The 24,553-nt window shown below is 52.3% G+C and overlaps 1 protein-coding gene across 4 annotated transcripts in view; it reads right to left on the reverse strand.

The window, feature by feature from the left end:
• NF2 (NF2, moesin-ezrin-radixin like (MERLIN) tumor suppressor) overlaps positions 1-24,553 on the reverse strand; it is a 47,355-nt gene extending 22,802 nt beyond the window's left edge. For 3 of the 4 annotated variants that reach the window (XM_086474121.1, XM_086474123.1, XM_086474122.1), the window contains exons 1-9: positions 24,432-24,553; positions 13,085-13,210; positions 11,948-12,070; positions 9,322-9,405; positions 4,846-4,914; positions 4,300-4,382; positions 3,539-3,614; positions 3,109-3,243; positions 1,076-1,150 (exon numbers count right to left, since the gene is read on the reverse strand). In XM_086474121.1, coding sequence (XP_086330247.1) covers positions 1,076-1,150; positions 3,109-3,243; positions 3,539-3,614; positions 4,300-4,382; positions 4,846-4,914; positions 9,322-9,405; positions 11,948-12,070; positions 13,085-13,210; positions 24,432-24,545 — 885 coding nt within the window. In that variant the 5' untranslated portion in view covers positions 24,546-24,553. The remainder of the gene's footprint in view (positions 1-1,075; positions 1,151-3,108; positions 3,244-3,538; positions 3,615-4,299; positions 4,383-4,845; positions 4,915-9,321; positions 9,406-11,947; positions 12,071-13,084; positions 13,211-24,431) is intronic. The other variant, XM_086474124.1, reaches the window with a different exon arrangement.

Here is a 24,553-nt window from a genome sequence, read left to right on the forward strand (position 1 = left end):
CCTGGTTCTCACTGCTCCCTTTCTTGACGTTCAGGATGTACTTGAACCTTCTCCCAACTGCACATTTAAAACATTAAAATGAAAACAAAAACAACCACGAAAAAAACCTAACCACTTTCCACCTTAGACAAACAGAACACTTATCAAAAACTTCCTCGGACATCTTCAGATACCTTTGCTAAAGGGTTTTGAGGACCAATGTGGTTTCCTTTGGTACCCAAGGAGGACAAGGAAGGTGGCAGTACTAGAGGAGGGTTAGCAAAGGGATGGGTACACAGAAGAGTGAAAACTCTTTTCAGCAACAAAAGCAGGTTTCTAAAGGACTGATTCACACGCCCGTGTTCCATCTCACAAGTCATTAATGACTTCTCTGGAGTCAGAGGAGCTTCAGCGGTATGAACCTGAGGAGTGCAGCGAAGGAGGCCTTTGTCAGGAAGCCCCACTTCTTCCCTACAGCACACGAAGCACAGGACAGACTATAACCAGGACAGCAAAGGTCCCTCGTGCAAAGCGACAGCGGTGCACAGCTACTGCAGAATCTGGATGAAAGCTCCTCCAGACACCAAATCCAGAACACGGGCTAAAGCTGGTCCCTAACACGGATGCTGAACAGAACAGCTCGATGGAGCCGCCTCCATCCTCGCACAGAGTGTCCTCAGGAGAGGCCAGCCTAGGAAAAGCCAGGACTGCGACTCTGACGGTGGTGCATCCCAGAACAGGCACATCTACGTCACAGGACAGAACGGAAAAGATTTGCAGGAGAAGAAAAGGGATCTGGGGCAAAGATGGGGGTGACGAGAAAGTTTTACTTACTAAGTGCTTCCGCCATGCAGGTCAGCTGTAACCCGCGAGCTCAGAAAGGGGGCACAAAAACAGGACACGGGAAAGAGGTTCTGTGAAGGAGCTCGACTTGAGCTTCCCCCTTCTCTTCTAGAGGCTACGACCGAGTAGTAACGGCTGTACCAAACCACATCTACAGTCCAGCCAGGCCAGCACGCTCCCTCCGACTGCTCAAAGAAAAAGCCCCAAAAGAAACTACTGCTGCAGGCGATAAAAATTACTGTCTTAGACTCACCAGCTTATTCACACGCAGCTTTGATGAATTGAATTTAAAAACATCAATCTTTTTGTCCAATGGCTTAATCGTAAACTGAAAAGGAAAAAATAAAGAGGGAGAGAGTTATCAGAGAGCGGTGCATTTAATAAAAACACAGCTATAAAAGTCTTACTGCAAGTTTTGACTCAGAGGAGGTCACCAGCGTCAGACAAACAAGGCTGAGAGCTGTCCCCGTGGCTTTTAGCCAAGCAAGAGAACTAGTATCAAAAGCAACCAAGGAGACAACTGTTCCTCCAGTCAGAAAAACGCTCAAACGACAGCGCTGTCCACCTGCAGACTGCAATGCCTGACAGCCAGCGTCCTCTGCAGAGCACCGAGACAGCCCAGCACCTCCCGAGGCAAGATGCTGCTCTCCTGGCAGCTGTAGGGAGCAGAGAACCTACAGCAGAAACTCAGGACACTTCTGAAGGGAGGAAGAACCAGCTCAGCCGCCCGAGTTCTGGTAATACAGCCCCTGGACAGACAGAAGACTCTGGACTAATAAAAGGATACTTGAAGAGACGGAGTGCTCCACAACACCGCATTTTTTAGAAGGCCTGCATCTATTCCATCACTCCCCCACACGCTACAGAAATAACTGGCTGAAGAGACAGCGCTCGAGCAGGCAGCCCGTGTCCATTAGAGCAGGTCTATTTGTCAATACTCTGTACTGCCTGAAAAGGGCTCGGCAGAACTCGCCCTGGCAGCGTGTCCTTTTGTCAGGTTAAGAGCCAATCTTTTCAGACTTTCACACAGGCAGACGCGCCTGAATGTCCCTGGCCTCGGGCTCTGGCAGAAACCCCACCACGCGCCGAAATACACCAGGAGAGGAACTTCAGTTCCACGTCAACAGTCAGTCTTTGTTCGGATGGATTAAACCCCTCCGCTGTGTCGACGTAGCTGTCATATCCAGCTATTAAGTCTGTTTACTATCACGTCGGGTCTACTTGTGGTCATCTTATTACACAGGCGGTTGACCTGATGGAAGGTGGCAGTCCTTTCCCCCAAGAGAAAGCTCTATTACAGCCTTGTGTCAAGGCCTGGTTACAGAGGCTTGGATCCCCAGATTTCTGAGGCAATGCCTGCGCAGACAGCTTCCACCGCACTCATCTGTCACAGGCAGGAAAGCCTTCCGAAGTCACTAAGTGCTGAGCTGTTCTGCAGAGTCGCGAAGCTCTGTATTTTCAAGGAATAAAACAAGTGAAGAGAACTCCAGCACAGCCTTACTACTGATAAAACTTCACAAGACATGCAGCAAATGCAGCTGATGAGAAACCTTTAACTTTTACCCTAATCAATATCGTGTTTAGACTGGAAAAGTTTTTAATTAAGAAGTTAATTTTCTTCCTTATCATGAAGGCAGATGGCTTTCTTTGAGCAGCTCTCAGACTGGAAATTGAGCAGCTCAGTTTCCCCTCCACAGCCAACTTCACTGCTATCCTCAACCAGCTCTGGTGGCCAACGATTCAGGAGATTTCGTATTTATGCTCTGGATTTAACAAATCCCTGTCCAACAGTGGTCTTAAACTACGCAACTTCCTAAAAAGATTCCAGCTGTTATGCCAAGCCCGGCAGCCTGAAAACTCAAGATGATGTAATGATATGGCAAGAGCTCTTCTTGCCAGGAATACAAGTCACTGTATTTCATAATCCACTATATATACACAGTAATATATACTGCAATACACACAGTAAAGCAGGGAGCTCAGCTTCCGAACTCTGGTATTTGGGCTAAGCACAGCAGCAGCAATTTTGGTTTTTTGAAAAAACTACATAGCAGGTTTGAAGATACTCTAAAACCAAACAGGAGAAGAGCTCCCAGTTGACCTCTTGTACGCCCACTCCTGGAAGGTTTCAGAAAGGCTTGGACTTAAGAAGGTTTCAACTGGAGAAGCTGAGCTGCCCTTAGCTAAGCTGCTGAGCAAGCAGAGCAGACAGAGAAGCCAAGAGAAATCATTTTAAATCGCAATTGTGTTGTTATTGCTCAGGGAAGAGGGGAGACGTATCCGTACCTCCTTATCACTGTATGAGATATTCCGGATCTCGTTCCACGGGAAGGAGATTTTAGGGGTCAACCTGTTGTCTGGGTCATAGATGTGAAGACCCAAGGCATCAACTCCAAGGAGCAGTTCAGTGCCCTTTTTATTCTAGAGGAGAGGAAAAAAAAAAAGAGCAGAACCCCTTTTATTCCACTTGGAGAGTCTGACATGAACCACTGTTAGCTTCACCAGCCAGCCCCGAGCAGCGACCCCCCAGCACTGCGTATCGGGAGAGCTGCCGCCTCCCCGGCGGCCTGCGGCGAAGCGCCACGCCCCGCAGCCATCTCCCAGGCCCGCTGGCTCTCCAAGGCTCCACTCATCCCATCTCCCAGCGACACAAAACCTGAAGACTAACACAAGAGCTACGCCGGCAAGAAAAACATGACCCACAACCTGCACTCACCCTAATTGCAAAATAGTTCACTCCGTACATCTCCAAGTCCTGAGCGATCTTCAAATACTCCATTTCAGCTTCATCTCTGTCAGATAAAAAAAAAAAAAAAAAAAAAGACAGTGTTACAGTGTTTGGTAGGATCAGAGGGAGGGGGATGGCTGCTTTTTCTCATCCTAAGCACTCACAAGGCTTTAAAGCCTGGACTGTCTCTATCGCACAGGTCAAGCCTGTCTTTGCTGGCAGGATCAACAAAGCCCAAGAGCAAATCCCAGTCTGCAGCTTGCTGGCATCTTAATGGCTGCCAGCGCCTGCCCAGCCAGACGTAGCACTTCAACCCTTGCTTTGTCCATCTCCCAATCCCTTAAGCACAAACAGGAAATCCCCTGTTCCAGATCCATCTGACTTTAGGCTTATCCCCCACAAGGAGCCCTTTACCACGCAACGCAGCAGCACACCTCTGAATCCCCCTGCCTTTTCCTGGCCCAAAAAGCACCCTGAGCCCCTAGGGTGGGCAGGGCTGCCTCCCTGCCCCTCTGCAGGTGGTCCCTGACAGAGCATCAGTCCTCTCGAGGACCCCGTCAGTGAGCAGGGGACAGCAGGGCGCACGGAGAGCAATCACAGAAAGCCCTTTGTGAGTCTGCCACAGAGGTGTGCTGGGGTTGACCCCGCTGGCAGCAGAGTTCATCCATCGCCTGCCCAAGCTCCCCAAACCCTGGCGACTGTTCAGGCGAGGGGACTGATCCTGACCCACCACTGCAGCACACACTGACCTTGCTCTGCCTCGGTGCTCAGCATACCAGGCTGTTATCCTTTCCTCCCACATCTCTGGAGTCATCTGGTACAGGTTTATTACCTGAGATTCGTGGAGAGACAGAGACCAGGTCAACTGGCGCTCCTGTCACACAGCCTCCTCAGCCAGAAACACCCAAGCCCCAAGCAAACCCCCTCCTCGACGCCACGTCCAACCTCAAGACAGGTGACTCTCAGCAGGGCATGCCCAGCCCAGCGACCACCCAGTGCTCGCTCAGCGCCCCCAGGCACACAGCACAGGGGAGCTGCTCCCAGGCCGTCGCGAGGAGACGCAGGCAGGATGAAACCACGTGAAAAGCAAGAAAACTTCTGTTTTTATTAAAATATATCGGAAAGAGATTGAATTCTCCTCCCTCAATACATCTTTTTGGACTGTTTGCCTTGGTAAGGAGGCCCAAAGGAAGCAGAGCAGGGTGCGCCCCAGGGACCCTCTCTGCCAAGGGCTCTGCTTCTCAAAACACCACCAGGCTTGGAAACCAACTCCTCCGCTCGGCCGAGCTCCTTACCCGCTTTGGAAGCAACTCCTCTTGCGCCAGGAAGCCTCGCTTGTGGACGTTGGGGTCGTAATCGCCGTACTGGAAAGAAGCACAGACATCGTGCCCGCCCCACGTTAACAACACGGGCGAGCAAAACTCTTCACCCTGACACATCCGCCCCTTGGGGAGGCAGCACATGCAGGCTGCTTACACCCCACACGTCACAACCTGTTAGAGCAGAGAACATACGCTGCTCGCCAAGTTTGATAACCATATTGCCTTCATCATTCGATTGCTAATAGAAACTCACGTCCTCCCCCTACTCATGCAGCAGAGGTGGAAGCAGAACAGAACTTCGCACCATCGGTTGATGTCCACCATCAGCTGGCATCCACCATCTGTCCACCAGTTGGACACGATGATCATCGGAGGTCCCTTCCAACTCAACGATTCTATTCTACTCTAATCATCACGCCCAGAAAACGCTTCCTCCGACGCGGGGACTCGCTCTGTAGCTGAGAGGTCATTGCCGTCCCCACCAGTAGTGGGATGGAGTCAAGATATGGACAAAGACCTGTCCCCAAAGACTGATCGACACCAGTAATTCGGGTGAGGCAGATGGTGGTTTCCCCGTTGCTGCTCACCACCCCAATGAACAAACACTGAAAAAAATTACAGGAGTTTGACAGACTCCTGTCAGGCAGGTGTCTGGCTTTTCTGCCAGAGGGTCTGCTGCTCAACTGGGTCATGGAATCCAATTCAGATTTGTTAAGTGCATCCAGTAATTACTAGTATTTGTTTAGATTTACATCTTTTTGAGCAGCATATAAAGCGATTGAGAAATAAAACTGCTTATTAACCGACTGAAAAGCCGAGTGTCCCCGCAGTGCATGTGAAAATAAATTTACCTCCCGTACAGCCTGAGAGGGCAGGAAACCGCCAGAAAACAGCACCCCAAATAACCTAGCGAGTTCAGGAGCAGAGGACGACGGGTGTGAGGCACGTACACGAAATGCCGCGATTTTCATTCACCTGGCGCACAGGCCTTCTGCAGCGACATTCCCCCATTACACGAGACACGGCAACGTTTGCTCAAGCCACTCATTCTGCAGGGGAGACAGCCCTTCCCTCCCCGCTTTCCTGAGGAACCTCAGCTCAGAAAGTACAAAACAGCGACGATTTCTAAAACCCAAGACACACGTGGTGCTCGTGTAATAAGCCAGGAAGCTTTCCGTATCAGCCTCCTTTTAATGCCAGAACCATCACGTCGTACACTAAAACCAGAGCTCAGCATCAAAAGCCTACACGTACGTCCTCTCCGCAGCCCAGCGAGCAACGCTTCAGAGACGACAAGCGGGGATTAAAGACGCAAATATTGATTTGGAGCCAATGCAGATGCGAAGGAAGCATGCAACAATCAACACTGACTCAGACTTCAATTAATATAACAAAACCGCCAAGATTTCATTCGGGAGGGTGCTGAGCAGCAGCAACTGTCTGTCTTCTAAGGTCTACAGATGCTTGGAGCTCCTCAGAAAGCAGCGCATTGCAGGTACACGTCCCTCGCACCCACATCAAAAGGGAACAGTAATAAAAACGTGGCACTGGCAAAGGAAGCAACTCCAATAACCTTGGAGAGGCAGAAAATAAATCATTTTTTAGGTGATAAAAATAATAGCATATAGGATTAACACGATTATTTTCTGTTGTGATCCACCGTGGAGATCCAAGACTAAGTATGGATTATGTGATTTTCATGGGGTGAAAAATATTGCCACGTCCCAAAGGAATATTTGTACCGAGAGGGAGTCTGGATGAGAACATTAATTATTCACAAGTCAAAAATCAACAAATGGCTTAAGTATTGCAGTATACGCTGGCTCAAATGAGTCGACAAACATAGTTTTAATGACCTTTCCAATTAAATCATTACTTCAAAACTGTCACGGAATTTCAGCTCCTGTTAATTGAACTCCACGATTAACATCCATGGTCGCACATGGCAGTTGCCTTTACCTCAGTTATACACCTGGCTTACATCATCCTGGATAAACCCAGGCATGTTCAGCTTCAAACTGTTAACACCAAGTATTGTTTGTTTTGAGGGAAATATAAAAAAAAAAAAAAAAGATGCCCTTGTGAGCGCTGCAAGATTTGAAGCGCTGAGAGGGCTGCAGCATGGCAGCGACCTACATTTAAGGGGCAAGAAATGGCAGAACCTGCTGGAGGTTATCATTTTCAGCCGGGACACATTTTTCAGTAGATTCCACGTCTCTCCCGGCTATTTAAAACCTGAACCGCCTCCAACATCTGAAAGCAGTGTGGGTGGTTTGAATGCAGGGCTAGAGGGGAAAACACATAGTAATTCCCCAAATGAACACAACGATACAGAAATAAATAAGCTTTTATTCTGATGACCCACACGCTCACTTCGTTACTGCAGGTAGGTGCGCAACACGGTACAAAGCAACCTGGCTGTCAATCAAATGGCTGCAAACACACCACTATACATCAGGCTATTATGGCCCTAATCATGCAAATCAGCATGTTATTAGTGAAATTACGGTGCTCAGTGGCTGCGTTCCTGTCCAGAAAGGACACCGTTATCCTATCTAACTGGAAGGAGGTGATCTGCAGCATCTTTCCTCCCAGTTCTGTACCAAAGACGTGCCTTCAGCTTTCCCCTTTGCTGTAAAAAAAAAAAAAACAACCCACAAGGGGAAACCCTGCCTGGAGGGGCAGCAGGGAAAAGCAGTGTCTGATGCAGACAGGAGAGCCCATCAGCAAAGATCAGAAAAGGCATCCCTCCCTCTTCCCCCTTCTCGCAGTCGCTGTGCGGAATCAAGACGTGCGAGGTCGGGACTGCTCTGCCTCGGACCGACCTCCTCCCGACGACCGAGCAGGTCGAGCGTGCTCCCGAGCGCAAGGGCAGCGGCCGAGCTGCGGGAGGAGAAAGGGGACAGCACAACAGGCCTGTACCAAACCACAGCCTGTTCCCGCCCGCGCGAGCAGAAGCTGTCGCGGCCAAGAGTTAACAGCGCTCGATATTTACCCCATGGTTTATTCATTTTGGCAACAGGAAAAGTCATCCCCTGTGCATCCTCGGCTCAGCAGGTCAACGAAGAAAAAGCCAAGTCAGTGTTTACTCACGCTCTCTAGTAAGTGATGAATGTTGCACACAAATAGAAACATTTCTAAAAGCAACTTGTCTTTCCCCGGCTGACGAGTTTCTCAAACAAAATACAGTTTCATCAATATTCTGACTATGAGCAGAAAACATCGTTTTCTAGTAAATTCAAACATTCATCACAGAGAACATGGGTGCATGTCACCCAGGGCTGCATTCAGACAAACTGGGCATGGACTAAAGGCTTATGAGGAAGATTATACAGCAACCGTGAAACACCGAGGACGGGCCTCTGCCCCCAACCAGCCAGGCCCCCTCTTCAGGCAACAGCCCCTCTCCCGCGCTGTCAGCTGAGGTGGCCTCACAGACCAGAGAGCTACCCTGCTTCTCCTGAACTGCTCAACGCCATGCTCCTCAAGGACGGGCAGAGGGGCCCGCCAGGCAAAACGCCTCCCTAAATCGCACCCGGAGAGTCAGAACCAGCTACGATCACGAGGCTACGGCGAAACACAGCTGGGCCACGATCAGACACCAGTCACTCCTTTTCCAAAGACACACATAAACTGGAGATTAGCTAGCAGGCCCGTTAATTGAGCAGCAGTACATCTTGTGCGTATACAGGCATAAATTACTTCCCCTCCTGCAAGAACGTCCCCACTTCTGAAGCTCAGGCTGCTCCCTCTATCCCAGAAGTCCCTCCGCTGCAGGCTGCTGCAAGCTGTCCAAGGCTGCATGCTGCAGACTGGAAAACAGTGCTCTCTTAAATAAGCCCTCAGCAAAACACATTGACTCTGGCTCTAGAGCAGAATTCAGCCGAGAAGAACGAGGGGAACTTAATGACCGTTGAGTTTTCCCTCTGTCTAGTGAGGCCGAACACTCAAGATTAAACCCAGGATAAAGGGAGAAGCCAGGAAAAGCCCTTTAACACTGCACTAACATTTACGTGGCAAGCTGTAGCACTCAAAATAAAGTAGTTATCATGATGACAAGTGCTCTGGGGAAGCAGCGGAGCTGTGAGTCCCACGGCTGGTTTGCCTCTGGCTACAACGGCAAGAGCAGGGAGGAGATCCAAAAAAGCATGGGCTCGGGGAATTCACCTGCTCCAGTAGTAAGGCACACTTGAGCAGGCACTGCAGCTCATAAGCACTTGCTAAAGAGTCCTGGAAAGAGGAAGGAAAAATCTGTCCAGCGCCTGAAGGCAGCCAGGAACCAGCAGTGCGGAGAAGGCAATATTGCTAGTGCCGTCCTCTCGCTTCCCAAGTTTTAACTTTCCCTGCCTTTCCCTTCTTTGGGAAGCAGGTATATCACACAGCTTGCCAGGAGCAACGTTAACCCCCTGCCAACATCGGCAGGCCCCTGGAGAATCCCCCTGTCCCTACCTTGGCTTGGACGGCGTAAGAGGCCAGCAGGACAGAAGCTTCAGGGGGACAGTAGATCTTCTCATCCAAAATCTGCTTCTTCACCTGCACGTAGCAGCAAAGGACACATAACACACATTTAGCAGAGCAGTGCAAAGCATGACTGTCACAGCAGATGGCTGGGGCTTGTTTTAACTCGAGCTGTCAACCACACAGTTAACAATTTTCCTAACGCTAATTACAATTCAGGCCCAGGGAGTCTCTGGTAGCTCAGAAGGGAAGGGCTCGGGCTTTCACAGGCCACCTTTTCCAGACAGGTTTGTGAGAAGAGCTAAATTTATAGGTGGAAAATGACAGAACCTATATCCCACTGCTAAAGACAAGGCGGCGGGGGGGACACACACGACACGGGAAAAGAGTCTTGCGTGTAAACACGGCGATAAAACCTCTCAAGGCATCAGCTAGGGACTGATGCCACAGCTATACACACCACTAAATTAAAAAAGAAGTTTGCAGCCGAGTCTCCGAGGACACAAAGGCTTTGCTCTGCGATATTCAGGCCTCACAATGAGTCAGTGCTCACCTGTGCTCCAGGCCAATTCCCTCCAGCCCCACCGGCAGCAAGGAGAGCTGCGGGTCACCACCGTGGCAGTGCTTTTAGCAGCAGGCAAAGCCCCGCGCGTGCGCTCCCAGGAGAGCCAACATGCAGTTCCCAAAAGCCACGGCTTTATGTTTCCTGGCTTCCATGCATTAAAAAATTAAACCTGTCATGTTCGATATTTTTTGGTTTTGCACACTTAATTTTCCTGAATAGAGATAGGAAAAAAAGCATACTATTTCCTGGGAGACTTAAATGGATTGTCACAGAGATGCAGTAACATCAATTTGAACTTATAACATGCTTTGAGTCCTCAAAGTTGGTTAAAACACAACCACAGAAGATATTCTCCTGCATTAAGACAAAACCAGGAGAGTTTGCAAGCTTATGGGCGCTCCCGTTTCCCATACGCATTACAGGAACCCAGGGTCCTCTCACCATCAGAAATCCCAGTAGAAACGTCACAGTCTGCATTTATAAAATGCAGCTTTAACAGCTTTTCCTCTCCGGTTTTCCTTTCCAGAGATGCCAACAGCATTTTTCCTCATCAAGGATAAAGCCCACGGCAAACGGGACATGTAAAAATAGCCCCACGGAGACACCAGCGCACGAGACAGACCTTGGAAATGAACAGTCACACTTTGTGTTCAGAAGTCCTTCAGCAATGAAGAACAAAGATGAACTTTGGAAGAGTGAGGAGCACCAAGAAGCTGGTGAGCCCACTTTCGCAGAATCACAGAATGTCAGGGGTTGGAAGGGACCTCGAAAGGTCACCTAGTCCTGCCCCCCTGCCAGAGCAGGACCACCCAGAGCAGGTCACACAGGAACGTGTCCAGGGGGGTTTTGAATGTCTCCAGAGAAGGAGACTCCACCACCGCTCTGGGCAGCCTGTTCCAGGGCTCTGCCACCCTCACAGTGGAAAAGCTTTTCCTTATGTTCATGTGGAATCTTCTATGCTCCAGCTTGCACCCGCTGCCCCTTGCCCTATCATCTGATACCCGTTTGAAAGGGCAGGGCACACTGCAGTCTACAGTGGTGTTCCCAAGAGCATCCAAACCCAGGCTGCCTCTACTTTGGTGTAATAAACATAAGAGCGGGTGTCTTTTTTTGGTTTATAACTGATTTATTTCAGAAACTTCAAATTCACAGCCACAGAGCAGCTGAAACATCCCAAGAAGTGCCTAGGGGTCTGATCGGGACTACCCTACTCCCTGCAACTGCAGCTGACACAACAAGGACACAGTTTTCAGATGTTGTCTCAAAGAGAGCTCCTGGGATGGCAGCTCTTGGTTACCAGCACGCCGTACTGCTACACCACCACCAGCTGAGCTGACTTCTCAGGACACAAGGCTTTGTAGCGTACTTTAAATAGAAAAGAAAAAACCCCGAAGATGCATTCACCAGTTTCCAAACGTTTAACCAAAGGGCACGAGTTACTGGGGCAGGTGGGACCGTTTGGTTTCCCTTTCTCCTCTGCTTTTGCCACCGGTCACGGACGGAGCTGCGCTTCTGGGATTTTCTTCTGCTCCAGTTCCTTGGCGGCTGTTTTGTGAAGAGGCGAACCTGCCGTGCAGCCCGACCACGGAACAGGCTGGCTGCGCGCTGTTCTTGAGGGCGACACCGCCCCGCCTCACGTAACGACGCCGTCACGTGCCAAGGCAGTCGCCACCCCTCAGCGCAACTGGTACCCACAGAGAGGTGGACTCCGAGGCTGGACGTGTCATTCAAGCCCACATCTGACACAGACTCACTTCCCCTGGCTACCAGGCACTAATAATACAAATCACCTAACCGTCCCTGACAGCCAGTTTACCAGCTCTGCAAGTCTGGGCATCTGCAACGGCTTCATCCAGACAAACCACCTTTGTCCGATTTTAAGCAGTTTTTGTTGTCGAAAACAACTCCCTTTGGGGAGGTGTGAACATAACGACAAGGATCCACACTCTGCTGACCACCTTTCTGACCCTGGAACCTTTTTTCTTGCACTTCTGCTTATCCTGGCTCCTTCTCCCTCGGGTTGGAAAACAAGTGTACTGACAGGGCTCCTACCTGCAGGAAGAACAAGTGCTGTGTGATTTCCTGGACCAGTTCCTCCTCTGCGTTCTCGGGATAAAATTTGGCCAGGAAGTGAAAGGTGACGGGCTCCTCTGTTGGAACATCGTGATCCAGAACCTGTGGGACACAAGAGCCGTTCAGCCACTCTCCTGGCGGAGCCAAGACACGCCTCCTTTCTGTTCAGTCAGCACATCTTTTGTCAAGCACTTCAGACACCTAGAACAGACGAACCAGCCTACGCAGTTCAGAAACGAGCTAAAAAAAGATACCAAACAAATATTTCTGACATTGCTAGCAATGCAAGAAAACAAACAAGGCCCCAACAAACAGCATGCGAAATGAGAGACAGCACAGGTTGGTCCCGATCTGCCGTGTGCACGTCGCCTCCTGCGAACCCCCCAGAGCGACGCTGTATCCTGCGACGCCACCATCCGACTTCCTCGTTGTCCCCCTGCACTGCCTCCTCTTGCATCTCGGTGCTGTTCCTCGCTGCCTTTCTAGTGGGCTGGCACTGTCCGGTTCAGATTCACGTTTAAAACCTTGGCATGACATGCGAGACACCCAGACCTCCCTCACGGTCCCGATTACCGTCTGGTTTTAGTGTAACATCCTTTGGATGCCAACAGAACCGCAACTATCACTTCTCTAACCCACCCCTCAGCAACCTGGAGGCTCACATATTTGGGAAGCGTTTCCTCCCGTACCTCCACCTCCTTTTCACTCCTCTGGTTTTCCTCCTCCCTAGATCTTTGTACATCTCAACCACTAAAGAAATCAAGGTGCGACTTCACTTTTCCACTAAAGGTTTTGTCATTCAGGGGTGCGGAAGAGAGACTTCTAGGTTTCATTTACATCAGTCACCCTGAAGTCCAGCATCCCAGCACGGCTGTCTCCAAAACGCCTCAAGGGGGTTCAGGGTGTGTGCTCTGAGGCTTCACGGCCCAGAAGGAGCTGGGGTGGGGTATCTCTCCCAGATCTTCCCTATTGGACTTGGAGATGCCATGGGGATGAGATTTAAACACTCTGCACCCAGTTCACTTCAATATCACACCACACAACCTCGGGTAATCAAAGAAAGTGGAAAAAGGTACATTCTCCTTTGTCAGCCCACAAGGGAAATTTGGTTCTAACCTTCTTGTCCATTTTGAGCCAAGCCACCGTATCCTTGATAGTGTATTGAAGCCCGAAGAACCAGGTTTCCCGGAGTCCTAGTGTCCTGCACACTAGATCGAACAAGTCCTTCCCTTTCCACTTCACCTGCAGGAAAGCAAACAGGAAGCAGAGTCAGAAAGATGGATTTCAGAACTTCATCTCCGTTCAACCAAATCCATTCTTTTTTCACCTCACAACGCCTTTGAGAGCGTGGAGAAAGCACCTGGTACAGACAAGGAAACATCCCAACGAAGCACACTTTATATCCTTCTGCCTGATCTCATCTGCCAATGGCCAACTCCTCCCTCGTTAGGAAACAGAGATGTGTGTTTTTTCTCCGCTCCCACAAACAACACTGTAAATAAAACTGTTTCTTCCTCTGGCAACCCACCGACATTCGACAGAGGACCCAAAGTGTCCTCGAGGTTCCTTTTGAGCCACGCACTGCTATGAGCAGCCTGTTTCCTGCCAGAAATAAAAATCACCCTTAACTGCCCCTTAGTGGCTTTAACATCTCTACATACGGCCCCAGGAAGCCCTGCACAAACTCCAGCATCAGCCACAGGGTTTCGCAGACGGGGGCGTAACGCATTGCCGAAAACCAGAAGCGAAACAATCCGCGTACGAAGCGCGTTCCTCCAGAGCTACCCACCCTGCGCTGGCAAAAGGGAAAAAGAGCTCAGAAAGGAAAAAAAAATAAAAGATCACTGAAGTCAGCAGTTCTCTTGCAGCATGTTTTGTAAGAGTCAAACTGCATTTTCTCCTGGTGACAAAAAGCAGCTCAGGAGTGGAGAAAATTGGTCCTGCTCAAAGACTGTGTCCTTCGAGCAATCTTGCAGCTGCATCTACGTTGTTACTGAAGTTTGCTCATAAAAACAGAAGGCGTCGGGAGGCAGAAAGGTGAAGAGGGACATAAAACAGATGAATCTAATATGCCAAAGCCACTTTGGTCTTCCATCTGCACGGTGGAAACGACTGCTGGACCGAGACATATGGCCATTACTCTAAAGCCCTAGGGCAAAAGGATCTCGGCACATTCTCTCGTCACTACAACTCAATCTTGGTGCCACCTGGACAGCATCAATATTAATGCTCAGGCTGGGAGGGAGCGCTGGCGCGGGCGCCGCGCCGCTCCCGCTGTCACCCACTGCCGCCTTGTGGGCAAAGCCGCGGAGAACCAGCTCATTGCCATTCTGGTGGCTTCGATTAAACGAGTATCTCGCTATTTTCTCCCCCTCCCAGGGCACACACACACCTGCTGACAGGCCCAAAATAGAATAAAGCCGACGCTACCCTCCAAAAAGACACCACCCCCGGCCTTGCCACGGCCTCGCCGCAATTCATATCGAGCGCCGTCAACACCTCGAGGTCAAAAACACCAGGAGGAGCAAGTTTTGCAGTGGTGTAATTATAAAACTCTAATTTCACACATTTAGCTAGCCTCCAGTCCCCATGATGAGCTCCAGCACAGGATGGCTCAGACTGCAGAAGATCTTTTCCTGACTATTATTTTAAGAGGGAGGTTAATTCGAGGATTCAGACAAAACAGAGCGAGACACATTTAAACAGCTATTTTGTACCATTTCTGTAGGCACATAAAACCAGGCTGCCATCAAAGGGCTGTTTCTTAACTAGAATTAAACTGCTTTGCATAAAGCATTACCAGCTTTTTTCCTTGCTTTCTGCAAAGGCCACATTTCAGCCTATTGCTTCGGAGGAGCGAGCGGTGCCCGCGCCCCCACAGCCCTGCACCAAACCCTTCCCAGGACAGGCTCCTGCGTGCTGCCCCACCCAGCACCCCACGCCCCGCGGGATGAACACCCCCAGAGCAACCCCACCGTGTCCCCCCCGCAGCTGGGATTTCCACAGGTTGCCGCTCCCCGCCAAACCTCCCCCTGCAGAGTTCCACGCAGACACCCAACCCTTACTCACCACGCCGCGCCGCCCGGCACGACCCAAGGGTTTCCTCCCTAAAAAGCAAGCCGGCAGCGAGCATTAACGCAAGAGCTTTGCGTGTCTTCGCCCTCTTGGGCAATTTTAATTTGGTGATGGGAATATTTTAAGCGATTGCTTCTGCTGCTAGATTTTACACCGCCACTCTGTCACTGAACGTGCAAGTTACAGCAGAAATATATATTTAACGTTCCTGCCCGCATGGTGCTGAAGTCTCCAACCATAACATCGCACAGACATCCTCCCTGACTGTGCTGAATTACCTTCATTAAATATATAAATGGAACAGCAGCCACGTTTATTTCAACATACATGATTTCGTTCCACACCTCGGTACTTAAAATAACGATCTGCATTCAAGTGGCATCTTTTGACAGCTCAACTCCAACTGGTTTACAGACGCTCAGGACCGCAGCCCTCCTTACCTTTACTTGATAGGCCTCGTGTCATTAACTGCCACATTTCCTGGCCATAAAACACAAAGAAAGACCCCCCCCCCAGGCAGGAGGAGATGAAGAGAGAGCTGCTGTCCAAGGCTGGGCAGAGCCTGGGGGAGAGCCAGGCCGGGCTGGCAGCTCCTCATCCCGTCCTCTGCCCATAACGCGATTCCCCTGCTCTGCACTAAAGTGACACCTGAAGCACGAAGATGATTTTGCAAGCCATTACGAGCTCCTGAAAACAAACCAAAGAGGCTTAGAGCAGAAAAATCCCCTCTCAGCCATATGCCAGAGAGGCTGGCACGATGCTGTAATAAAGCCCAATCTCCCAATAAAAAGCTCCATCACGATAACCTTAACTCGACCCGCAGGACGGAGCGGGAGAGCATCCAACGCCTCTTACATTTGCAGCTCTGCGCTCCCCCATTAGCGCGAGCCCAGCACGGGGTGTCAGATCTATCTGGCCAGTGGCTGAAGGAATACATGGACGAGCTGCTTTATAAACAGGGCAAGCACTGCAAGGCTGTTATGCTGCAAAGCTGGAATTTATGTTCTTTACTAAGTACAGAACGCTCACAATTTATCAGAACAGCGTTTTAAGTAAACAGCACTAAACACTTAAAACTCAGCAGCCAGTGGCTAGAATAGAGTACTTCCAGTACGGGTTATTGGCATCATCTTTTTCTCCAGCAGAGATGTCGCATTTGGCATCCAGTAACAGGGTTTGCATTATTTATTAACCTGCACCAAGAATCATTTCCAACTAGCAGGCAAGTGGACAATTTATTTCAGCACAGAACCTTTCTGTCAAGTTTCACAACCGCTCCTTACCTAATGAGTCGATAAACCAGCTGCAAAAATGAGCACAAGGGTTACGAGATCCCCTCGTCACGGGGTGACAAGGAGGGAGGCCAAGCGCTACAAAAAAAAAATGGGCACCAGGGCACAAGGGGGTGCAACCACCCCACGTGCAGAGGGTTGAGCAGGGGGTCGACGGAGAAAAGCCATTCCCAAAACCGCTGGCATAAGCTTTTCTTTTCCAACGATGTCAAATTGAAAATGGGAAAAGAAAGGGCATTTTTTAACCATTTAAGGTTAAGGTTCCTCACGGGAGCAGCTCTCCTCGGACCACAGGGAGGTGCCCAGACTCCAGGGGACAGAACCTGGCTCCGTCCAGGGGCAGCAGACGAAGATCTCGCCTCCTTGTCATCACAAACGCAAACCACCGGAGCTTCAGCTGTCCCTAGGGTCGGGCTGGGGAATAAGGGCACAAACAAGTGACTGGGGGAGGTTAAGGCAGCGCTCACCAGCTCAGCTGCTTCCCAGAGCAAACCCATCGCAACGGTCCCTCCGTACCCCGCACAACGCAACGGCTCCGCGGGAGGCACGGTGCTAGGTTAACGCATGACCTTGAGGAAATGACTAACATCTACCCAGTATTTTACTGCACCAATTCATCCTTAAATAACGCAGAAAATGGCTTTTCACCTTAGCAGATCATTTTATTAAGCGTTAGTTCTGTGCTAGAGACGAGAAGAGAGCGCAGAGCCCCTGTTGTGGTGACACGACGGACTAAAAGACTACGAAGAAAAGGGGACCAAGCCCCAGGAAGAAGCGCTCAGCTTCCACTGTGGCATGTTATTTCCACTGAGAAGCAAGCTTTAACAAGAAGGCGTGACACCCCTGCATCGAAACAGGGAGGGAGGTGACAGAGGGGAGAGGGCAGGGGCTGAGCAGAGCATCCCTCCACCAACCGCCTGGGAAACAAGAAATGGGTGGGTTGTATCTGCTCCTCATCCCACCGGGAAATGCCCAAACCAACCACCCACAACAGTTTACAGCTGAAACGGAGATAACCGAGACTGCAGACCACATTTATTTCTCCTCCTGGAATTGAAGGATAACAGAAGTGCCACAGACAACCGCTTATTCGGATTTAAAGCCTATTTGGAGCAAACAGGGAATCAAACATGCAATATTCTTCCATTTTTTTCAAAAATAAAGCGATGTCAGATACTTATGGTTGCCACTTACCGAGCCGCAAGACAGGGCTGTAAAAGTTATTTTTATTTACTAATGCTACACGACAACTCGATAACGAGCTTTTAATTAAAATCTATTTCTGTTAACCACCGAGGAGGCCAAAAACGCGCCCAGGCGTAACGACGCAGATGGTGCAGCCGAGCACGTTGCGCGGTGGCTGCCCCAGACAGAGACAGAGCGGGGCACACGGGAGAACAAGCTGCTGCCGCTCTGGCCGGCCAGCACCGAAGCGAGCGGGAGCGGCGGAGGGGACAACCACCGACGACGTCCCAAAGTCCCACCTCAGCCCCTAAGTTGGGTTTGCACCAGTTAAAGAGTTACAGGGTGAAGCAGCAGCTCGAGGCAGGGGAAGAAGCTCCAAGAGGGCGAGAGAAGGATTTTGTTCCCGCAGGGACCCCCGGCCTTCCCGTGCACGGAGACGGAAGGCAGACGGAGCCGTCTGTCGCTCGGGCTGCAGCACCGCACGCTCCTCCCCGCCCCGGGAAGGGCCGGCGATCCCAGAGCCGAGCCTTACCTCTGGGCGGGAGCCGAATGCCCACGGGCACGGGGTGCTTCAGCCCAAGCCTGACCTGCTCCGATGACCTTCCGCATGCGGAGGCCCTCTGAAAACGGACGGCTTGCCCCTGGGGAAGCCAAGCTGGGCTTTAAGAAGCCTGAGGAGAGAGGGTTAGCCTTGCCCCGGCAACGGCGAGTTTACCCCTGAATGAAGCGAGGCTAAACCCCACCTGCTGCCAAATGCCTCTCTCCCAACCTTAAGGGCTGTTGGATTTTCTAAGAGTGCTGCCTCCCAGCTTCAAGCAGATTGTTTCCAGGGCTGCTTCCCTGTTCAAGTACTTTTAATTTCAAAACCCACCTACTTGAGAAGCACTGCCTATACAAAGAAGAAAAAAAATAAAAGAAGAGGTATTAAACGGCATCAAAACTAGAGTCTATACACCAAAAGAGGAAGATTTTCTGTCCCAAATGCCCTCCCTTCTTCCCCTTTGCATCAACACACCTCCTCTGGATTAACCACAGAGACCGAGGATTGACAGAGGTTTTGAACCATGTTTGGAGGGGAACTGGATAACATGGAGTTTCATAACCGGCTTAGAAGCAGCTGCAATGGGACACAGGGGATCCAGAGACTGTTTCGGATGCAGGATGAGGCAGAGAGAACCAAAGAGGATCTGTGTTCGTAACGAGCCTCATGTGAGTCGCGCACAGCTTAAGGGGATGCAGAACTGAACCGCACCAAGCGAGGCACCTCCGAAAAATCAATTCCCAAATGACACTGCTGTGAATCAGCAGAATTCCTGACTTTTTTTTTTTTGGCATAAACCCCTCCAAGACACGAAGTGAGGAAACGACCCTTACCTGCTGCATCTCGTATGTAGAGAGATCAGCAGCAACCAAAGAGCACCGAGCGCTTGCAGAGCGCCGACAGGAGTGCCAAGGAACATTGACTTGACAGCTGGCATCCCAACAATTTACTGAACACCATTTCGTAGCCGAGAGGGATTATTTCTCTCAGCTTTTTAAAATAGCTGATGCTGCCCACCGATTCGTCTTCCCCAGGTAACCTGCTGCCTGCTCGCAGAAGCTCAGCAGCACTGAGAGAGGTCACTGCCCCTACCAGCACCACCGAGCCGCTGCCACACGTTTAACCGAGGATGGAAGGATCGTTACAAAACCCCTTCCGAGCACCCTGCAACGCAGAAGGAAGCTGGGGGCACTCCGCTCCCTGCTTTCCTTCTCTCGCCTTTTCATTTTGCTGCAGCGACTGGAACAGAGCTCAAAACTCAATCCCGATTTACTGCGCCAGCTCTTACTTAAAAACTTACTTGGCCGCAGATTTTCACCGCCAAACCTTTGCTTGCTCCTGTTTCGGAGCTTTTGCAGCTCAGCTACATCACTCCCTATGTCTGTTAACAAAGAGACCAGCGCTGTGGAAGTTTGGGCTCATCTGCTTACAAGCAAACAGAAGAGCTTTACAACCAACCTCATCCAACTGGCCCTGCACTGAGAGGGCACTGGGCTAAGAAGATCCCCTGCAACCAAGATTATTCTCTGGAGAGAGAATGGAAGCAGTAACGGGACGCACATTTAGACCAGCAAATACATCAGCCCAAACTTGCCTCCTCTTGCTGCTTGAACACTTGAGCTGCACCTCTAGGTCGGCTGCAAAGCTGTTTCATTCATTTTTAACTTAAGACCTGCAGAAGCCACTGCTGTCACAGGATCGAGGTCGGGAAGCAGCTGGGTGGCTTGTGGCACCTCAGTGGAGTAACCAACCCCCCAGGAGTTCCAGGCCCAAGATCACAGGCACGATGGAAAGGGCTAAAGGAAAAAAAAAAAAAACAAACCCACCTTTCAGAAAAGGTGCTGTGGCTTCAGAGGCGGAGCCGCTCACCCGACTGACCGCTGCCAGGGGAAGGAACGGGCAGAGACGCGCACCAGACCACAAGGAAGGTCGATGGGTTCTCCCACCAACCCGGGAACTGGGCTCCTGGAGGAAAAAAGCGCGTGCGACCAGCCCCGCCGCACCACCGCCATCCCACCGGAGGGACGGGCTGAGCGACGCCTTGGATGATGCAGACTCTAAATCACCACGGGGGTTTAAGATGTCATGCCACAGATAACGGGTAACGACTACCTCAGCCGGAGAGGCACCACCAAAATCACATTACCTGTGCCACGTCAGCTACTTTAATTTGGTTCAGGGCCACCGTCGGCAAGTTGCACCATCGGTGTGGCAACGGCAGAGGAAACCATGGGGCACAGCAGGCTCCTGGCGCCGCGCTCCGAACTGACATCAAGCCACCCGTGCCAGTGCCACCCGCTGGTGAGCTCTGCTTTCCCCACTGCTGCTGCAAACAGCCTCCCGAATCGTCACTCCAGCACCGTACTGCCTGTCACAGCCTGAATCGCAGGAGAACTCGATGTTAAATGTCTTTCCACAACAATTCTCTTGCGCTGCTCTCCAAGCACAGAAAGCTGAGGGACCCCCGGGCTATTTGAGGGTGTTCTCAGGAAGGTGGGGCAGCTAGGGACTGGTTTAAGACGGGGATTTTTAAGAACGATGCGAATGTCCATCCTTCCTCAAGATGCTATCCGTTAATTAGGAACCAGGCTCAAAGAGCCGCGATGGAAGTAACAAAAGAGGAAGACGCTCACTTTGTGTCTTCAAGATTTCCCCAAACAAATTATAATTCTTTAAAGTGAAACCCCAACTGTGATTATTAAGCATCGCCGCCATGTTAGAAAGATTAAGATTTCATTTCTCTGGATTACTTTAGATTTAGGCTCAATTTAGAGACATCATTTGCAGAGTAAACAGATGCAAAGCAGGTTTAATCTCTTCAAATACGCAGCTGGGAATTTCTGCAGGGCAGACTGAAAAATTAACACAGAAAACCAAGGTGTTCCCCCGCAGCTACAGCGGTGTTGGTGGGGTCAGAAGAAGAGGGACTGCTGGGACAGGAGCTGGGGCTCTACAGTTTGCACCGAGACCTTCAGTCCAGCGATTAAGCCAGAGCAGGTCATGGATTCAGATCTCTCAGCCGCTCCACACGGACTCCTCGAGGGCCAGGGGAGGCCTCGCCAGCCCCAGCCGCCCGCCACACTGCCCTGCTGGCCGGTGCCAGGTCTTACAGCCCGTGGCCTCTGCCGTTCCCAGCTGCCCGGCCAGTCTCGAGGTCTCGGGCCTCTCCTGTCACTGCCTCGAGGTGAGGACATCGCCTCTGTCCTGCATGGCAGGGCTGGGAAGTCTAACTCGTGGCGACACAGAGCACACCTCGAGAGCTCTGGAACAAAGTTTAAAGAGAAAACATCAGTTATATTAATCTCACACGGAAAAGCCGCCATAGCAAAGCGTCGATCGCTCCAACGTGGTTACCAGCAACGTGATCAATGCCTGTCCAGGAAGCCACCAGTTAAGCTGTGCCAAAGACCAACACACGTAGCGTCAGCCTCCCCAAAACAGCTGCACACCCCCCCCCCCCAGACCACTATCCAGCTGGGCATCCAGCTTCTGGAGAGGGAAAAGCGGGGAGAAAGCAACAGGGCACTGCTCAGAGCAAGGCTGGGAGCACAGAGGAAGGCACGGAGATGAGCGGTGGGGATGTGCAACAGGGTGGAGGGAGGACAGGGGCTTCTGGAAGTGAACGAGGCCAAGGCAGGGCAGGGTGACAGACATGAGCCTGCTCTGCCCAGACCGCAGCCGCTCCTCCTCAGGGACCTGCAGTCCCAGCACACGTAAGAGCAGGAGGGAGCAGGAATTTCCCACCACCCCACCCTGCTCCCAACACCCACCTCGGAGCTCCCAAGGCTCAGGCAACCCACGGTCCCCGAGGTGCCCGCCGAGCGGGCAGCGCTCCCTGGCGAGGCCGTTTGGACGGGGAACCCGGGTGAAGCCGAGGTGTTCGCACGGACTGGGCAGCAAAACATTCCTGCGCTGCTTCCTCCGGCTGCTGTTTATCACGGGGTTTGAAGCCCGAGGCAGGGAGCAGGCTCCAGCACACCAGGTACAGAACAAAACCCAGCCAGAGGTACAACCCCAGGACCACCGGCCTCGCAGGGGAATTGCTGAACCCCCAGCTCATTCCCTTGCTGGAGCCAGGAGGTGCCCGTGGCCGGAGAGCAGCAACAGCAGAAAGGGAGGGGACGAGCACAGACAGAAGTCAAGAGGCAGCAGTGGTTCCCCCTGCCCGGCTTGGCAGGGAGCAGTGTGCCCCCAGGAGCAGGCTACCAACGAGACCTCCAACAAGCCACCAGCTCTCCATCCCTGTCAGCATGGGGTAACGTTCACGGGCCAAAAAACCCCAAACAACACGACAGCGAGACTCCTGCTGCACCTCCTTCCGCTAAGCCTCTAAGGAGCGTCTGCGTAGCAGAGGTCTCACCCTCCGCAGCCTCCTGCCCAGGTCAGCAGGCCCCCTGCCCGCTTGACGGAGCCCAACACCAGACCGATGCACGCACAGGCGCTTGGGCATAGCGCTGCTCGCTCCCCTCCAGGGCCTCAGCCCAGCAAACCTTCAGACAGGGGCTGGATCCCTTCAGGGAGGAGCGTTGCCCTCCCCAGATCATCGACTCTCCCACCCCTCCAACTTTCAGGCAGGGCACCGAGACCACCGCGGCCACAAGCTCTGCTCCTGGCTCCACGTCTCACCGTGGGGCTGCGGCGGTGAGGACCAAGCCCAGCCCTTCCCTGGGCCACCTTCCCACCCCCCACCCCCCCTCACATCAGCCCCAGCGACTCGAGGCCACAGGGAGCGTCCGATCCGCCTGCGACATCGGGCTCGGTGCACTCCTGCAGAGTCAGCAAGCCCAGGAGCTCGCCCCAGAGACGTGCAACTACGAGACCAAGATGGGGCAGAGACCCAGCCAGGGCGCTGGACTGCTTGAACAAAGCTTGAACAAACCCCACAGCTCCAGCCAGGCTGCCCTGCGCTCGAATAAAACTCCCCCCTCGCCTGCACCAAGCACACTGCAAGCCAGCCCCGTCACCCACCTGCACCCAGCTGCTTCCCCCGCCCCGCCTGAGCGCCCGGCGCTGAAGGACGACGCCTGAATTCCCCCGTGCCAGGACGGGGCCTGAATTCCCCTGTGCATCCCTCACACACCAGCTCTGACAAGACACAGGAGACCCGAGCAGGACCATACACACAGCTCGTGAGCTCCTTCCTGTGCTTCCAGAAGGACCGGAGAAGCCTATCTGCAGCGACAAGCTTTTTTGGCAGGAATCTCCCCGAAAAATCGTCTGAAGACGCACAAGCTGCCCAGTCAAATCCCACCCGAGATTACTGCTGTACAAACACCCTAATCCCAACATGAAACAACAAGCGGCCACACCATTAAAAAGAAGAATTATTTACTTTTCATCATACATTATTACTGGCATCCTCGGAAAAACATGCAAGAGCAGAGCCAGGACACTTAAACTCTCCTGGCAGCCCAACAGTGGGGAGCTCGCACGACTCCCATCTAAAATAAATCCTTAATCCCTTGGAAAGGCAGAAAGTTCTTCAGCGCTGACAGCAGATTTCAAGAGCAAGAAAACTTATGACGACAAACGCTCCTCTGCTTACAGGCTGTGGAATTCCATCCAGATTTGGATCAGACTAACGAAATATCAACTATTAAATAAAAAAGTTAAACGGGGTAGAGATGGCTTTCGATGTTTGTGTGTTCAGACCCTCCAGATCGGCTGAAACTACAGCAGCAACAAACCAGACCCCTGGGGCCTAACAGCAACCGCCCAGTGGAGAACGATTATGACCAAGGGCCCAAAAAAGGAAAGTACTCGAGAAAAACCAGACACAACGGCGGTGGGCACCAGGCCACCAGCCCCCCAGGAGCACCCCTCGTCCGCGGGACCGAGCCACTAACTCTGAAACGTTCCCGTTTTCGTGTCTGGTGGGCACAGACCCTCGTGGACTCGAGCCTCGCCACCTGCACCACCTCGACCCCGGCCTCCTCACGACAGCCACCGGGCAACGGGCGACTTCGGCTGCGACGGCAAAACAAGGCTGAGTGATGACCAGAACAAGCCCGAATTATCACCAGGATAACGCCGAACGGCACAGGCCCCGCTGTCCCTCCCGTGCAGCCCCCCCGAGGGTCGCTCCCTGACCCCGTAACCTCCCACGGGGAGCCCGCCCCGCGCAGGCCCGAGCCCCCCGGCCCTCTCCCAGCGCCCGGTCCCGCTCGGCCGCCGCCCTCCGCGGGGCCTCGGGCCGTACCCCCGCTGCGCCCCCGCCGGCTTCCCCGGGGCCGGCAGCGGGCCCGCTGCCGGCCCCGGGGAAGCCGGCGGGGGCGCAGCGGGGGTACGGCCGACCTCAGCGGGCGCCCCTCACCACCACCCCGGCCCCGTGAGCCCCGGCCCGTCCCGCCACCGCCGGCCCGGCCGTCACCTCGCAGCTGAACTCCATCTCGGCGTCCATGGTGGCGATGCGCACCGTGAAGGTCTTGGGCTGCTTCCGCTTCAGCGAGCTGAAGCTCATGCGGGAGGCGATGGCCCCGGCCATGGCGGGGG

The sequence above is a fragment of the Leptosomus discolor genome, chromosome 16, assembly GCF_034619465.1.
Source record: "Leptosomus discolor isolate bLepDis1 chromosome 16, bLepDis1.hap2, whole genome shotgun sequence".
In the NCBI taxonomy this organism is placed as follows: domain Eukaryota; kingdom Metazoa; phylum Chordata; class Aves; order Leptosomiformes; family Leptosomidae; genus Leptosomus; species Leptosomus discolor.